Source organism: Aythya ferina, assembly GCF_964211825.1.
Source record: "Aythya ferina genome assembly, chromosome: 24".
NCBI classification, from domain to species: domain Eukaryota; kingdom Metazoa; phylum Chordata; class Aves; order Anseriformes; family Anatidae; genus Aythya; species Aythya ferina.
In genome coordinates this window covers 5,494,206-5,511,503 of record NC_140322.1, presented here as the reverse complement: position 1 = coordinate 5,511,503, position 17,298 = coordinate 5,494,206, and the positions used below count along the sequence as shown (strand labels likewise).

Sequence of the window (17,298 nt, the reverse complement as noted above, 5' to 3'; positions counted from 1 at the left end):
ATCTGCGCCTGTGTTTTTGGAAGCGAGCAGGAAGGGGAGCTGGGAGGATCACAAAGCCCAGGCTGCTCAGTGCCAGCTGGGTGTTGGGGAGCTTCATGGGGCGTGGGGCTCAGGCTGATGCTTGTGGCTGCAACAAGGAGCAGCAAGGGAAACCTACTCATCCCCTTGCTCGTGGTAATGCTGATGGCAGAGGGGATTTACAGCCCAGCCAGGGCTTTGCCCCGTGCCTCAGTTTCCCCTGGGGCAGAAGGGGCTGGCGGTGGGGAGTTGCTTGACGTGGGGGCTGGGTTGTGGATTCCTGGGGAAAAAGAGCTCCTTTGATCGCCTGATCCTTTGGTCGAGTGCTGCCCACTCCTCGCAAACCAGTTGCTCGCTTCTGCCACGGTGTGTGCGCCCCAGTGGTGTAATTTTAGCATTTAAAGCCTCCCCAGGTAAATCCTGCATTTATTACACCATGAAATCCACCAAACGCAGAGGCACTGGGGCTTTGTGCTGCCCTCCCCCACGGCACGCACAATCTGCCGGGAGCCAGCCGAGGGCTGCGGTAATCCCTGCGCTCGCAGCCTTAATCCCGGCTCTGTCCCTTGCTGAACCGAGGGGGAGCGAGCCCAGTGCTCCCAGTTTGCTCTCCAAGAAGCCCTGGCAGAACGATGGAGCCTAAATCTGCTGGAGCAGGGCGAGGGTTTGTGCGAGCCAGAGGGGTCCCAGAACCCAAATGTGGATCCCCTGCGGTCCCCACCTGCACCAAGCAGCCAAAGAGGACCTGGACACCACGAGACAGATGCTTGTGGCCAGGTCTGGGCTCTGCCTGTGGCTTCACAACGTGCTTACACCCACATTTTGCTGCTTCCTTTGCTTCAAAACATCCCTGGGGGATTTTCCAGCACTGCTTTGGGCACCCAGGATTTGTGCTGAGCCATGTGTCGGGCTGGGAAGGTCTCACTGCTGAACATGGAAGTGAACTGGGAGAGGGAGGTAGATTCTAGGCATAAACTTTTGGCTTTTTAATTTTTTTTTGGCTGGCCAAATGTTGGGCCAGCTCTAATCTTGTCGTTCCTCTGACAGCAGCCTGGGCACGGCGGAGAGGTCGGCGTGGTGGTGGCCGGGTGGCTGCAGCCGTGCCAGGAGAAGGATACGGGCATGGGAGGTTTGCAGGGAGAGGTCACAGCTTTTATTAGAGCAACTGATACAGTTGGGGAAAAAATACTCCCAAGCAGATAAGCTTTTGGGCTCACAAGTCCTTATTTGGGTCCTAAATAGAAACAGCTAAGTCAGATCACGGGGGCTATTTTAATCAATTTTAGAGCTGGAAAAAAAAAATAGCGGTGGGCTGAGAGTCTGCTTGTGGGTTGCTTTGCCTGTGTTCTTGGCTTTTCCACATTTTTTTTTTTGTTTCCTGGGGAGCCCTGTCGCTGCCACAAGCTTCGGGTTTGATGTGTGCAGTGCCGGGTGCTCTCCCAGGTGGCTGCAGGCTTTGGGAGCGCCGTGCCTCAGTTTCCCCTGTGAGCCTGGCTGTCCTCACCTGGGCAGCTCCCTTGGACCTTCTCAGCACAGCGGATGCCTCGGGTTGTCTGTAACCCCTTTGTTTTCTGCAGTTTTTCAGCCCAAATCAAGGATGTCAGCCAGGAAATCAATATCAAAATGCTGCAACAAGTCTGTGGCTTCGCTCTCATTTTTCTTGATGCTTTTTTTTTCAGCAGATTTTGATCCTTGCAGAGCAAAAGCCTCTCAGAGACTGGTTTGTTCTGAGGTTGTGGGGCAGGGCTGGATGCCCCAATGTGTTTTTAGCCTGGAAATTAGAGGTTTTGGGAACCCTGTGCTCTTTGGCAACTGTTTGGAGGCACGGAGCAGCTCAGGAGCTGCATGGTGCGTGGGCACTGCTGTGACCACAGGTGATGCCCAGTCCCACTGCAGGGCTCTGCTCTGCTCATCTCCCCACGGGACCTCCCATGAAGGAAAGGCGAAGGATCAAGGCTGTGCCTCAGTTTCCCTCTGCCCACCAAGCCCAGCAGGATGCTCTTCCTCCCGCATTGCATTCACTGCAGGCAGCTCAATGAAGACCAGCTCCAAAGCCTGCAGCCTTCAGCCCAATTCCTGCCCACAGTCCCACTGCTCCAGCTGCTTATTCCCCAACCAAACAAAATGCCCGCTGTGATTAGGGTGATGTCCCACACGGGCTCTGGGAAGAGGGTGAGCAGCAATCGGGGCACTGCTGGTGGTGGGGTTAACCTGCAGCACCAAGAGCATCCTTCTATCCTCCCCTCTTCGGCTATGCAGGGTCTGTCCCAGGAGGGTCTGAAGCAGCTTGGATATTTCTTTTCTTTTTCTTTTTTAATCTTTTTTTTTTTTTTCTTCTTTTTCTTCTTCCTCCCCTCCCAAGTTATGGGCATCATTGTGTGCATCGCTCTCCCAAAACCACCACTTACATCTCCTGCAGGATTTTGCCTCAGGACCAGTGATGCCACCTCAGTCTCATGAGCATCCCGTCCACGTGGGCTGCTCTGATTGTTCACAGCCCAAATTTAAACCCTTTCCCAAAGCCCCAGGGCCAGAGCTGCGTGTTAGGAGAAGCTGCCTTGAGGATGCTGGTTTTCCTCTCTGCAGCGTGGTGTTGAAACTCTGCCATCCCTTTAGTGTATCAGCCGTAATTATCGTTGGAAAGGCAGAATGGAAACGGCTTGTTTAGTTACATTTCATTAAAAGGACTTCATCTGGGGGCAGGAAACAATGAGGCTTAGGCTGTATAAATATTTGAAGAGTGCTTTCCAGCAACATAACCCCTCGCGTGTGCATGCGCGCACGCACGCGCCCACAGCCCTGCTCACACACACACACATGGAGGGGAGAACTTGAAACGTTTCCCATCATGTGCCGAAATCCTGAAAATCCCCTGTGCCTGGTGAGGACTCAGCCAAGGCTCGGCCACAGCTTGGGTCGCTTTTGTCCATTAGCAGAAACTTTGCTCATTTCCAAGGCTCGAACCGCCCTGCCCGTTTATTTTCATAGTAAAATGAGCCCTGCGGGGATGGAGGCGCTTCCTGGGCAAGGTAACCAGAGAAGGCAACACCGGGGTCAAGACTCTGCTCTTGGTTGTGTTCGGGAGTTTGCCTTTCATCTGGAAACCTCAGCCTTACTGGCGCGGCGCAGAGCCCGAGCGGTTGCAGACGGGGTCCCTGGGGGTCGCCTTTCAGGTGGTCCCCACTGCACAGCCCCCCGCCACCCCCCGTGCTTTGCAAAAGGGCAAGGTTTCACCCAGTGCTTGAGCTGCTCCATGTGGGGAGCTGCCTTTTCGGTTTCTTCTACTTGCATTTCTGTTACTTTTTATTGCACGTCACGTGAGGTTGCTGAAAAGCACGATGCGGAGTGGGGAGCGGGGCTGGATGGGCCGGTGCCATCGGAAAGGAGATTGATTGCATTTCCAGATGAATAACTGCAGCAGATAAAGTTCAGGGCAGATAAATATAGCCTAACGGCTCTTTGAGCGTGGACTAGAAAGAGGAAATACCTTTTTTTCTTTTCTTCTTTCCCTAAATCGAGGAGCTCCGGTGGCAATCTGCTGGGGGTGGGAAACGTCTGTCTGCTCCCGAGCGCTTCGTGCAGAGGGAGGCGGGCTGCTTTCACAGCCAAAAGGATGCAGCTGGAATGAATTTCCCAGCTGGGACCTGCTGCTGTCTGGCCCAGAGGGGATGGGCAGAGCCAGGATGCGGCCCTGGGCTGGCTCCTGGCCTTTCCCTGCTCCGTGGTGGCCCTGGGCAAGGGGACACTGGGTGTCCGGGGGCAATTGCTGGGAGTGGTCTGGGCGGAGGGGCAGACGGAAAATCTGAGGGGGGTTTCACACCACCTTTGCAGCTCCAGCACCAAGTTTCTCTGTATCTGATCATGCATCAGTCTATTTTTAAGGTGCAAAAACTTCAGATATCAAAGTGTCAGGCAAGCAACACTCTCCACTTGCAGGCTGTTTGAGCGCTGCCGGGTTAACCCCAGCCTGGGCACATCCTCTTGTGACAGTGGCACCTCGGTCCCAAAACACCTTGGTCCCAAACCACGGCAGTAGATCAGTGCCTGTCCCTGGGAGCACTCAAATCAGCATCCCCTCGGGGCTTGGCTTTGGGGTCATATCCCCAGGCATTAAATCACTGCATTGGGAGCCTGGAGGCACCGTAATGTTTTCCCAGCCCTGCTGCATGTCTTGGTGGTGCAAAAGCCTCCATGTCTGATGCTGGGATGGTAAATATTTCCTCCTCACTCGAGAGCTGGTGGACCTGGGGGGTGTTGGTGTAACCTGCAAGCGTGTCAGCAGCCAAAACCGGCTGGCTGGGGACATTGGGATGCGTGGAGCATCGCGAGCTGGGGCCAAAACACTCAGCTCGCCAAAATGCTGCTGGAGCCGGCGCTGCTGGAGGCTGTGTGAAAGCTGAACCTTCAGTGGCTGGCCAAGAAAAAGATGGCCCAGAGGAAGAGATTGCAAAATTGTGCTGCTTTTGGGGTGAAAAGCAGCAAATGCCTGTTTTCCTGTGCCTGAAATTGTTGCAGCAGCAGCAGGGACTTACAGACTTGCCAAAAAAACAATGGAGAAGGGAAACTGAAAAGGAAAAGGAAATAAAAGGCGATAAAGCTCAGGAAGAGAGATGCTGTTAGCTGCTTCCACCTTGCTGGGGTTACCTGTGTGCCCTAAGGGGGCTGGAGCAATAAATCAGCGAGGCGATGCAGTGAGAGCCCTGCTGCAGCCCCCGGTGCAGGCAAACATTGCATTTATTTAAGCAGGATCATCTCCCTGCTCCTGGGTGACACTTGTCCCACCCAAACTCTTCCCCAGACTGCGTAACACGAGCCCCTGGGGCCTGGCTGTGCTGCGGGGACTCCCCAGGGAGCTGGAGGAGTGACAGGGGCATGCAAATTGCAAAACACCCAGGGCATGGTCCTGGAGCAGGGATGGTGCTGGGGAGGTGCTCAGCAGACAGGGTGGTGTCTGCATAAGGAGGGGGGACAGATCTAAAGTCCTATTTCCCGGCTCTTTGGAGAGCTGCGTCTCTTTCTGGAGAGCCAGCTTGGAAATGCGCCTTTGTGGAAGGTGAGAAAAGCCCGAGACGGTTTTGCATGCTAAGCTGCAATAGGATTATGGAGCCGAGCAAATTAAATCAATTCTGGGCTGCGGGGGGAAGGTCCCGCACGGTGCATTTCAGCGGCCGGGGCCATCTCCAACGTGCAGAGCCCAGGAAGGAGCAGCCCTGAGCCCACCTCATGGGGACGAGCTCACCGCACTCTTCCCATGGAAGACCCCAGCCTGGGGCCAAGCCTCAGATCATAGCACGTGCTGGCATTTTTCTGGGGTTGCCTGTGGGAATTGTTGATGCTCCCTACGCAGGGCACATCTCCCCAGCCCTCTGTGCTGGTTTATGGGCACTGATGTGGGCGTGTGGGTCCCTCATCCTCCAGCAGCTTGGGATGCTCCAGCTGGACCGAGGCACCAGAGGTTTGGGGTTTTCAGTGGGCAGAAAGCTTGATGCTCTGGCTGCAGCATCAGTGGGGGGCGTAGGGCCCAGCGTGGCTTTTCCCCTCCCCCAAAACACATCATCCCTGGGGTGGTTGGTGCTTGGGGCGAATCCATCCCTGGGAATCATCCTCAAGTGCCTGATGCAATCCCATCAGCAGCGGCCTCGCTGGGCTCGTTTGTACCTCATCGTTTGGCGCTTTGCATACAGCAGGAGGTGGTGCTTTGTTTGTGGGTTGTTGTGTTTGCTTTTTTTTTTTTTCTTTTCCCTTCCATCTCCCCAGAGGCAGAAAGCGGAGCGTGCTGGGGGATGAGGTGTTAGCAACGATTTACGTCGAGAGGTTTGCTATTTTTCATGCCAGCCCTGGCTCGGGGATATTTATTGTGTAGCGGGGTAAGCTCTGGCACTAATCCATTGAGGAACAGGAATAAAAGATGCTGCCGGAGGCAGCCTGAGGAGCAGGAGGGGATGCTGGTGGAGGAGCTGAGCCCTCTCCAGGGCTGTGCACCCGGCGGTGACAGCGCTCACACACGTGCAGGGCTCAGTTTTGGGCAGCGCCCGCACCCTGCTCGGTGCGGAGCCGGTACGGAGCCAGAATAATTGCTGCCACTTGGTAACTGCTAATGATTATTTTACTCGCATAAAGTAACCGGCCTATTAAATCAAAATGCGCCAGGGCTTAGGCAGCTGTTATTTGGGGGCTTAATTAGGTTGAAAAAGAATAAAGTTACAAAAAAAAATAATTGGCTGCTGCTCGACTGAGCTCGCTCCACAGCTCGCGAGGTGCATCTGTGCCGGCCGTGAGCATCGGCCCCTCTGCTCCCCACCAGCACCCTACACCCCCAAAATCCCGCTGCCCTCTGCCCGGCCTCCTCAGCTCTCCTCGAGCAGCCCCGATGGTCTCCAGCACCAGTCCTCCTGCTGTCAGCAGCAGCTTCCCAACAGGTTTATTTTTAACTCAGCCTTGGATCAAAGCACGGAAATTCAGCGATTCTGTAGTGGGAAAAGAATCGTGGAGTCTTTAAGGTTCAGGAACAGTGTTTTCATTTCAGCTTTATGCGCAAGTTAATATTATTTCAACTGTTTATAGTATCGCTAAATCATGTGCTGGAATGAGTTACTAAGGCTGTATGTAGAAAGCACCAGAAAGGTGCTTTCAAGGAGCAATTTAATTGAAAATTTTCTCTGGAAAATATCTCAGAAATAATCAAGGCTTTTCCTGGGGTATGTTCTCAGTTCAGTGCACTTCCCTGGAGCAAACAGTGCTCGGCCACGGACAGGTTGGTGACTGGGGCTGTGTCCTGAGCCTCCCAACACTGCTGGCTTTGTCACCCTCCACGGGTGCTGTGGCTGCGGGATCCTGTGGGGCACACAGAGCTTGGCTTCATCCAGAGGTCCCCATGCCCCTGTTGTGGGGATGGCAGCAGGGGGATGCTCAGTGCTGTTCTGCCTGGCTCAGTGATGCTCCTGCAAGCTGCCACCTCCCCGTGCATCGCTCCATCCTGGCAAGGGGAGGCTGCTGCCCACGTCCCTCCCCTCACAGGGCTGGGGAGTGCTACTGGGAGCAGGTGGTTGGGGGTTCCTGAGGCTGCCACTGGGTAGAAGTGCAAACAGACCTTTACAAAAAGCACATGGCCTTTGGCCTGCTTGTTTTTTTTTTTTTTTTTTTTTTTCCTATTCATTTTGCAAGCAAAAGCTGAGTTCCCTGGCCATGGGCAGGGGATGGGATGCAGAGACCTGGAGGAGAAGCTCTGTTTGGCTACAAGGGACAAAGTGGGGACAGTCCAATCCCCACACTCCTCTGCACCACCCCATCCCATTCTCCAGGCTGCTTCCCACCGATTCAATCTTCTTTTTCCTCTTTAACCTCCTGCCCACAGAGACACAGAGCGGGCTGGTCCCCTGCATCCCTGCTGATGCCCTCCACGTGCATCCCTTCCCCTCGGCCTCATGTTGTGCCCCAGGTTGTGCCAGAGACTGCTGCATGACAGTGGACATCCGTATCACGGGGTGCTGGATGGCTGTGGACATCCAAATCCTGGGGTAAAACCATCTCTGTCTGCAGCCAGCCACACCAGGTCTCCATTCCTATCCCAAACCCCACACGTGGCACTAGGTGCTGGGGCCAGACCCTGTGGGGGGATGCAGGTGGGATCCCTGGGCTGGGAGACCCCTTCCCCTGGGCTTTGCTTCACGCAGCCTCTGGGGTTGCTCAGCCCTGCTCGCTGTGCACGCTGCTGATGGGCCTCAGGTGTGTGCTAGGGAAAGGATTTTACCATGCAGCTTCGTCCCCATTGCTGCCAGCCCAGGCGCTGGGCATGAACCAAGCCTGCAAGCCCTGTCCCCGTGCATCCCAGCTGCCTCAGAAACCACCACGTTTCAGTTTTTATCTCCCTTCTGATTCCTTCAGGGGAAATTCTCAAGTCCAGAGACACATCCACAGTCTTCAATAACTTCAGGCACCCAGGCTGGTGTGGATACACCCCATCCAGGGGTGCGGGGAGATCCCCTGACCCTCTCCTAAATCCCATGGAAAGCGTGTGCGGGGCTTTCTGTCGGGATCTCCCCCCTCACAGAGCCTCCTGCCTGGGAGCTGCTCTGTGCTTTTTGGGGTTGCTCTTCCCCTTCTCACTCCTTGTGTCCCCCCTGGGGCCATCCCCTTCCCCATGTCCCCCCTGGGGAAGCAGAGCCCAGGGTTGGGGTGTGTGCGCCCGCGGACATCGCCCATCGCCCGCATCCAGGGATGCGTCACCATGGAGGCGGTTTCCTTGGCGACCGTTGCCATGCCGATGGCTACCGGAGAAGGACCCGAGAGCATCCCGAGGAGGCTCGCCAGCCTTTCCCTGCCGTTAGAGATGGATTGATTTATGTTTCCTTCCTCCCGGTGTGACTGCAAGATGTTGAGTGGCAAAGCTCGCTTCTGCCACGGCAGCACTTTTTGGGGGAGCATTTGGGGTGAGGGTCCGGCTCCCCCAAAACCCCACAATGGAGTGGGAATGCAGCAGGGTGTGCATAGGAGTTTGTGTGGGGGATTTAGGAGGACTCGAACCAGCCATCCTGGTTCCCCAGGACATGTTCTGAGATGTGGGGAGCTCTGTGGCCATCTGCAGGAGGTGACAGGTCCCCTCCATGCCATGGTTTCCCCAGCAAAGCACCCAGCGCTGCCGTGCATGGAGAGGGTTGAGTGTACCATGGGGACCCTCTTCCCCATCTTTACATTTTTCTGTGTGGAAAACCATGATAAACGCACCTTGATAAAGGGAGAGGATGGGGTGCTTGGGGGTTTGCTGTGCACAGACACCGCAGAGGGACCGAAGCTTCTCTAATCCCCAGCTCAGCTCTGATGGGGCCAGGCCAAAGGGCTGGAGCTTTCGCTCACTTTCCAAGGCTCTTAGCGCTGGACTTGGCCGTGATTTCTGCTGCTGCTGCCCCTTGGCTGCGCATCCCAGCTGGCCCAGCCAAGCCCCAGTGTGGAGGCATCGAGGGGACAGCACGCGGCTGGGTCAGCATCAGCGTGTGCCCGTGGGGGGCTGCGGGAGCAGAAGGGTCCCCTGGGCTCAGGGGGCAGGGGGAGATGTCTCCCTTACCAATCTCCGTGTTCTGAGCTGGCGATGTAGGAATCCTGTGTGCCTGGCACTGATTTGGGGTGGTTTCAGCTGACCAGTGCGTGGGCTGAGCTGCGGGGTGGTGGCACTGGTGGGACAGGGTGGAGCTGGCGCTTTGCAGGGCACGGTGAAACCTTTCCATTCCTTTCCACCTCCCACAGCCCCAGACCTTGCCAAAGGGACAGCAGGGCCCCAGGAAAGCAGGGCTGAGCTGGTTGGTGAGCCCCCTGCCAAGGGACATGAGGCCTGAGAAGTTGGAGTTGCAGGGATGGGAGCTCCTGGCCCCTGGCTCGAGCTGGCTGTGCGCATATCCCCATCCCTAAATTGATGTTTTAGGGTTCGGATGCAGCTTGCACGATGCCCAGCCACCAGCAGGCTTGCCAGGCAGTCGTACACCCCATCCTGGCGTGCTGTAGACCTCAGGTAGCATCGCAGCCCGGGGGTGCCTTTCCCACCATGGGGACATCCCTGTGTCTCCTCAGCACACCCAGGGGTGCTGCCAGCCGGCCCCCCAGCATTACTCTGAGCACCAGCAATAAAGCCTGGCTGAAGTTTCTTCCTCAGGACAAATCCAGCCAGCTGCATCCCTGCTGAGCAGCAGGCTGGGAGCCCTCATCCTCTGTGAGCTGGGGAATCGGCGCTCCCCCCAGCTGTGTCCCCCCTCGATGCCGGGGGGGCTGGGGCACGCAGAGCATTAACAGTCTAAGCAGCAGTAAATCCAAATAAACACCGCCTGGCCCCAAGATTTATTGCATGAGCCTGACCGATGGCGTCAGCGCTGCAGAGGGGGCAGCTCAGGCCGGGAGGGGCTTTATGTAAGGGAAGGGGAATGGTGGGCATGAAGAGGTGTGTGTGTGGCTTTGGGGGAACAACCACGTCCCCAGAACCTCCCCCTCTATACCAGGAACACCTGGAGGTGTCCTCGTGGCAGGGCCAGCCTTTTGCCTCCCTGCCCCAGGGTTTTCAGATCCCGAAGCTGGAGCATCCCTGCCCTTCGCCCATTCCAGATCCTGCTCTGTGGGCTCGGCTGCTGTCTGAGCAAAGTGCAGTGAGGTTGCTCCCATGGCAAGCTCTGCTTTTGGGTTTGGGGCTGGGAAATTCCCACGTGTGCCAGGCAGGCAGGAGTTTTAGGCAGCTGGAAGTAAACTGGCCATTGCCTTTGCCATGGGGAGCGGGGAAAGCACCAGGCATGCCCTGGCACAGCATGGCTCATCCCACAGCCGAGGGGTAATTTGTCTCTGTCACCGTGGGGTGTAGGGGGCTCAGCTGCGCTGAGTGCTGCGATCAGCTGCAGGCATTCTTTGCCCAGCTGCCCTCTTTACCCAGGCCCAGGCGATGTGCAGTGATTTCCATCATCTCCAGGACATCCCCACTGATTTGTCACCGTGGGGCCGCCAGGACCAAGCCCAGTCTGCAAACAGCACCCGCAGCTGCCAGAGTTGCTTTGATTTGATGTTCCCAACCCAAAGTTCGGCTGGCTTTGGTTCTTTGCAGCAGGGTGGTGGCACGCTGCATTGCTCCTGCCTCTTCTCCTGGGCAAAATACGGCCAGGGCACACGCCAAGCCTCTCCTTTCCCATGGGATGGATGGATGGATGGATGGATGGATGGATGGATGGATGGATGGATGGATGGATGGATGGATGGATGGAAGGACAGGTGGGGGCATGCTGGGTCCATGCTTTTTGCCTTTTCCTTTCCCCATCCAAGCACGGGGAGCCGGGGAGCCGATGGCTGGAGCTGCCTCGTCTGGTTCCAATTTAAGGGAGCTCAGCAGAGCTGGGCCATGTGGCTCCCATTACGGCGAGGCTCTGCAGGTCGAGCAGAGAGAATGTGACCTTCGGGGAGCTCGCCCAGATCGGCCGGCAGGGCTGAGGGGTGGCTGGGGAGCGCCTGTGCTACGAGCTCCTTGTTTCTTGGGGAGCCTTGATGTTTTTAGAATAAAAACTGGCTGAAGGTCTGGGATTAAATGACAGGATTAGTCCTCATTTATTTTAAAAAGTCATAAAAGAAGACAGATGCAAATTTCTGGGCATCTCTGTCTTCTTTGGAAAGCTTTGATGTCTGACCATGCCGTATCCAACAAGCACAGAAATCAAACGGCAAAAAAAAGCAGCTCCAAATGTTCCTTCTCCCGACTCCCAAACCCTGCAATTTTTCCTTGCCCTCCCATCAATTTTGGTGGCCTTTCCCATAATTTATGGATGCCTGGGGGGCAGTAATAGAACCCCCAGTGCCTCCCAAGGCCCTCCTGTGCTGTGTTTGCAGCAGATCAGTCTTCAGAAGACACAGAACCAGCCCCTGTGTTGTCCCCTGTGATCTCCTGGTCTTCCTTGGCTTTTCCACGCTGGTCACAGTGGATGGGCTGGAAAAAGGAAAGGGAAATCCCACCTGTGGAAGAGGCAGGCTGCTCCCTCGCAGCCCTGACTACAAGACCTGGCTCATAAAACCCCTCTGGCACGCACAAAGCTTCCACCACCAGGCCAGTGGATGCGAGGTTCTGCGGGACGTCCACACTTCGATCCCAACCCGAGTGCTCCGTGTGGGAACCAGAGCGAGACACAGGCAGTTTTGTCCTTGTGGGGTCAGGCACGGGTTTATAGGTCAGACATTGCTTATTTAGCAAAGCCATTTGCACCAGTCCTTGGAGCAGCAGTTTTGCCCCGCTTTTACCATCTCCTCTCCGGCATCTGGAGCTTGGTCCTCCACGGGTCAGAGCAAAGAACTGCGAAGCTGTTGGAGCTCATGTCACTTGTCACCCCTCAATGACACCTCGATTTCCCCCATGGCAGCTGGGGCTTCTCTATTCGAGCTGATGGGTGCCAGGGGAAGGGACGTGGGGGCAAAGCTTGAGCCAAGCCCCACATTTCTCTCTCATGAGACCTTTTGACATCTCAAACTTCATTTTTGTTCCAATCTGGAATGGGAACAAAGAAACTCGAAGTGGTTGTCAAGAGGTAAAACCCTGTAGGAACGGAGGGGGGACCCTTCTACCCCCTTGTTTTACATTTAAGCACTAACCTGGCTCCTTACATCTTGAAACATCTGATGCTATCTCACAGATCAAAGCCTCCTTGTTTGGGTTGTAATGAAGTGTCAAACTGCTTCCTTGCAACACAAACAGCAGACACTTTGATCTGCAAAACAAGATGCTGAAGAGCCCTACTAGCAAGGGCTCTTCAAGTTTTAGCAGCCGTGGAATATCTGAAGTCTGACATTGTTTCATACTGTGACTTTCTGAGCTGATAGCACGCGTTGCTGTCACACCTAAGCCAGGAATTAAGTGAGAATCGTTTAAAACAGAACAATACCGAGCTGGAGAACTAAAATAATGTGTTCTCTAACAGTTTCCAAAATCATATATTTCCCCTTTTCCAGAGGGCTCGTTTCCATGGGAAATGTTATCAGTGCCAATGTGAACTTGCCACAAAATGTCAGCTTGTCTGAAAGATTTGTAACAGAGAATTATTTGGGGGGAAAAAAAAACATTTCTGGGCAGCTCAGCCGGAGAGCACTGCCTGCAGTCCCGCTCTCTTGGCCTTGCTGTCCCCGTCCTGTCGCATGTAACCCACCCCAGGGGGGCCATGCAGGACCTAGCCTAACTTCGGTGACCCCCTTGTCCCCGTTGGGGCCAGCTAACACAGCTCTCCCTGCTTGTTTGCAGGCTCAGCGCTGGCGCAATGAGAACTACGAGAGGCCGGTGGACCTGGAGGGCTCCGGGGATGACGACCCCTTTGGGGACGACGAACTGGATGATGTCTACTCGGGCTCTGGCTCGGGCTGTGAGTAGCTCCTGGGGAAGGGTGCTGGGCCATGGGGAGCCTGGCCCTGGGTGCTGGGGGGGTGGATTGCCCCTTGCCCCTCTCCAGAGCAGCCTTTCTGCCCTCTCCTGGCCCAAAGCAAAAGGAAATGGCCCCAAAAGTTGGGCTTGAGTGACTCCATTTCCCATTTAGGTCTCCAGCCCTACCAGGCAGGATTAGCCCTCCCCTGATAGCCTGTGCTGGTGCTTTAGGGGTTTCATTGAACACAGAGGGGGGCTTTGTTCAGCACCTGGGAATTTGCAGCCCTTGGTTCCTCCTGAACCCACAACGGGTCCATGCCCCCTGGTTTTTGGGTGCTGAGGCCACGTGGATGTCAGTCCTGGGAAGCGCCTGCCTCACCCTTTGCTCTTCTCCCCCCTTTCAGACTTCGAGCAGGAGTCGGGGCTGGAGACAGCCGTCAGCCTCACCACGGACACGTCTGTCACGCTCCCCACCACGGCAGCCACGCTGCCTGTCACCGCGGTGCAGCCCGTGGCTACCCCCTTTGAAACGTCCCCCACCGAGGACACCGTCCCCGAGCAGACCACCGGCACCTCGTATATCCCCAGGGTGACGGAGGCACCGGTGATCCCCAGCTGGAAGGCCACCACCACCAGCACCACTGCCAGTGAGGCCCCCAGCACCACCACCACCACCACCACCACAGCTGCCACCACCACCACTGCGGCCACCACCACCACCACCACCAGCACCACCACCGTGGCCACTGCCAAGCCCACCACCGTCCGGAGGTTCCTGCCCCCCTTTGTCACCAAGGCGGCCACCACGAGGGCCACCACCCTGGAGACGCCCACCACGTCCGTCCTCGAAACCAGCACGCCGACGGAGGTGGCCACGACACAGCTTGTCCCCTCCAGCACGGCCAAGCCCAGGTCCCTGCCAAAACCAAGCACCTCCAGGACTGCAGACCTCACGGAAAAAAGCACTGCCTTGCCTTCCAGCCCCACCACGCTGCCACCCACAGAAGCCCCCCAGGTAGGAGCCTGGAGCCCTTTTTGCCTGGTGAAGGGCCCATGGACCACATTTGAAGCCAAGCGATGGTGACGGGCAGCTTTTGGGGTTGCTCCATCCTGAGCCAGCAGCTCAGCAGGAGGTCAAGCCGGGTTGGGGGTCTTCCCAGCTCTGCAGAGAGTTGAACATCTGGGGAGATGGAAAGGGGAGATGAGAGGGTGGGGGCAGCTCCTGCACGAGCAGTGATGGGGCTGATGGGGGACTGCTGCTCCAGAGCGTCTTCGCCAGGAAGCAGGAGGGGGAGCAGGGCCGGAGGTTGGGGGCTTTCCTCTGGGGTTTAGGGGCAGAGAGGGGCTTTCCTCTGGACACACTTGCTGAGCTCATCATACTGCAGCCCGGCTTGCAGCCTGGCGCTGGGAGTCCCAAATGCTCTGCAATTACTGCGTGATGGAGCATTTCCAGCCCGCCGGGGGTCCTGAGCTGGGGATTTAATCCACTGCTCCATCTCTCGTTCAGAGCCCCTGAGGGGCCCTTTGAAAACCGCTTTGACTGAGAGGTGGAGTGATTTGTCTAAACTAGTCCCTCTTTTCTGGGTACGTATATATGTGTGTAGTGCTCCGGGCTCCTGCTGACCTTCAATTAATCTCTGTCACAAAACCGCGTGCCTGTGGAAGCAGCGAGCTGTGCGCTCATGCCAGGGGCAGTGTGACACGGAGAGGGCCCCGTCTCGCCCACCCCAGCTTCATCCCCAAGGAGCTCTTTGCTCGTCTGCATTTGTAGTGGTCTGAGGGAGACGTGAGAGCAGGATGAAGGGAGAGAAGGAGAGGGAGGGGATCCCTGGGGCTTGGGGGGCTCATCTGATGGCATCCTATCTTCAGCCTTGCTGTGGTGCTGTAACACGAAGCCTTGCACCACCTCCTGCCTTTCAAGGAGGCGTCTGAGATGTTGCAGCCAGCTCTTGGTCTGTGCTGGGGACAGAGCCCAAGCAAGGGTCTGGGACTTGGCCCCCCCCGACTCTCCTTTGGTCTCTGGAGGAAGCCAGAGGAGAGAGCTGGGCACCTGGGTGGGGGCAGGCCAGAATGGTGTCAGCCCAGGTGGGCTCAGCCTTTTTGGTGAATGCCAAGCTGTGGGGCTGTGGTGCTCTCTGCAATCCAACCACCTACTGCAACGGCACGGCAAAGGGCTATCCCCCATGCCACCTGATCATCGGTGTTTTGGTGTCCTTCCTCTAGCCACATTGGTGCTGCTGGAGGCAGGAACCACCCCTAGGTCCTTGTCCGCTGCTCCACCTTGTCCTTTCTCCCAGGTGGAGCCAGGGGAGGTGTCAACGGTCCTCGACAGCGACCTGGAAGTCCCGGTCAGCAGTGGCCCCAGTGGGGACTTCGAGATCCGGGAGGAGGAGGATACAACTCGTCCCGAGCTGGGCAACGAGGTGGTGGCCGTGGTGACACCGCCATCGGCACCAGGGCCGGGCAGGAACGCGGAGCCGGGGCTCATCGACAACACGATAGAGTCGGGCAGCTCGGCCGCTCAGCTCCCCCAGAAGAACATCCTGGAGAGGAAGGAGGTGTTGATAGGTGAGAGCAGAGGTGGTGGGCTGGTGGGGGGATGGACAGCCCCCAGGAGAGGGCTTGGTCGTCAGCAGGGTGCTGGGGAGGTGCTGAGCCTGGGATAACCCCCTGTCACCCGCCGAAGTAGACACTTCAAGTGCCTGTACTGGGGGCTCCCTGGGGTCTTCCCGTCCTTGCAGGGAGAGCACAGAGCTGTGCACAGTTTGTGTTTGCTAGGAGGAATTTTATGGGAAGAAATAGGGTGTTTTAGGGAAAAGATGTCCTATGGTGATGGCTGAATGCCACCGGCCACCCTGACCACAAGAGAGGACAGAGGTGCCTTGGTCCTTTGGGTCCTGCCCATCCATCAACATCACGAAACTGTTTCAGCTCCTTGAATCACGCTGTTGCATGAGGCCAACACCTTCACTTTAGGTTTAAGCATGGATTCATCTCCCAAAGCACGCGGCAAGCATCCAGCAGGGTTCCCCAATTGTTTGCTCTGCGTGTTGGGCCGGGTTCCACCTCTGATGGCTGTTCCACCTTTCTGTTGCAGCGGTGATCGTGGGCGGCGTGGTGGGAGCCCTCTTCGCTGCCTTCCTCGTCATGCTGCTCATCTACCGGATGAAGAAGAAGGACGAGGGCAGCTACACACTGGAGGAACCCAAGCAAGCCAACGTCACCTACCAGAAGCCGGACAAGCAGGAGGAGTTTTACGCGTAGGACAAGAGCCTGGCGTGCCTCGCGCTCCCCTTCCTGCTCCAAACTCTCCCTTCTCCTCTCCTCCATCCCGTCTCTCTCTTTCTCTCTCTCTCTCTTTTGGATCAGACTGTGAATTTAAAAAGCAAAAAAAAAAAATGCAAAAGGAGAAACCGCATCTTCGGCATGAGGGACGTGCCGCTTTGCGGACGGCGGCTGGAGCTCACAGGGCTTTTCCCACCACCACATCGGACTCTGGGATCTGGACACCTTGTACCAGCCCTGGGGCGCAGGGGGGTTGGTTTGGATTTATCTTTTTTTTTTTTCCTGTTGGAAAGGAGGGAGGTTTATTTCCCCCTCTCTCTCTCTCTCTCTTTTTTTTTTTTATTATTATTTTTTATTATTTTTTCAGTGGGACTGGTTGCTTTGCAGGAGTTACCTTGCTCCCTGCTTCTGTTTGACAAGAGGATGCGACTCTCAGATATGCTTCAAACCTTGAAAAAAGCACAAGGGGCCGGAATACCTGCAGCCCCGGGCTTTGCTCTTGGAGTGGGGGAAGACAAAATGAACACCACCACGGCCAGTACAGGAGGAGCAATGGAGCCAGCTCGCCTCTTCGAGCACCAAGGAGCCACCTTTGGGTGCCTCGTGCGGCACCGCCCTGGCCACCGCCACCCTCCTTGAGAGCACCAAGCACGGCTGGAGAGCTGGTGGCTCCATGGTGTCGGTGGTGGAGGGGTGTGGTGGAGAAGGGACCATGATTTTGGGTGGCTGGAGAAGGGACCGTGCTTTTGCTGGGTTCTCACTGTGACCAATAAAACTCAGCTTGCGCAGCCCCACCAGCGGCTCTGGTTTTCAGATGGCACGGGATGGCGCTCGGTGGGGGCCTGGCAGGGAGGAAAAGGGGAAGCGAAGAAGCTGTTCGTGCAGGGGCGATGCCTAACACAGCTCAGCCAGCTGTGAGACACAGCAGCAAGGAAGAACCAGAGGCAATAAATCGCAGGGGGTCTGCACCAGGCGGGGCAGAGCGGTGGCTCAAAGCGGGGCAGCTCAGCTGCTGCTCTGCTTCGGCGAGCCCCAGCGCCGAGCGTTTCTGTTCCATTTGTTGTTGCCAAACTCCCAGCACCAGCCACAGGGCCGGGGCTCAGCTCGGGGTGCCCGGCAGCAGACGCTGGGAGCCA

At 56.6% G+C, this 17,298-nt stretch overlaps 1 protein-coding gene across 1 annotated transcript in view; it reads left to right on the top strand.

The window, feature by feature from the left end:
- SDC3 (syndecan 3) overlaps positions 1-16,954 on the top strand; it is a 30,714-nt gene extending 13,760 nt beyond the window's left edge. The window contains exons 2-5 of the mRNA XM_084497406.1: positions 12,761-12,878; positions 13,282-13,892; positions 15,175-15,445; positions 15,975-16,954. Coding sequence (XP_084353532.1) covers positions 12,761-12,878; positions 13,282-13,892; positions 15,175-15,445; positions 15,975-16,141 — 1,167 coding nt within the window. The 3' untranslated portion in view covers positions 16,142-16,954. The remainder of the gene's footprint in view (positions 1-12,760; positions 12,879-13,281; positions 13,893-15,174; positions 15,446-15,974) is intronic.
- Positions 16,955-17,298: the final 344 nt, after the last annotated feature.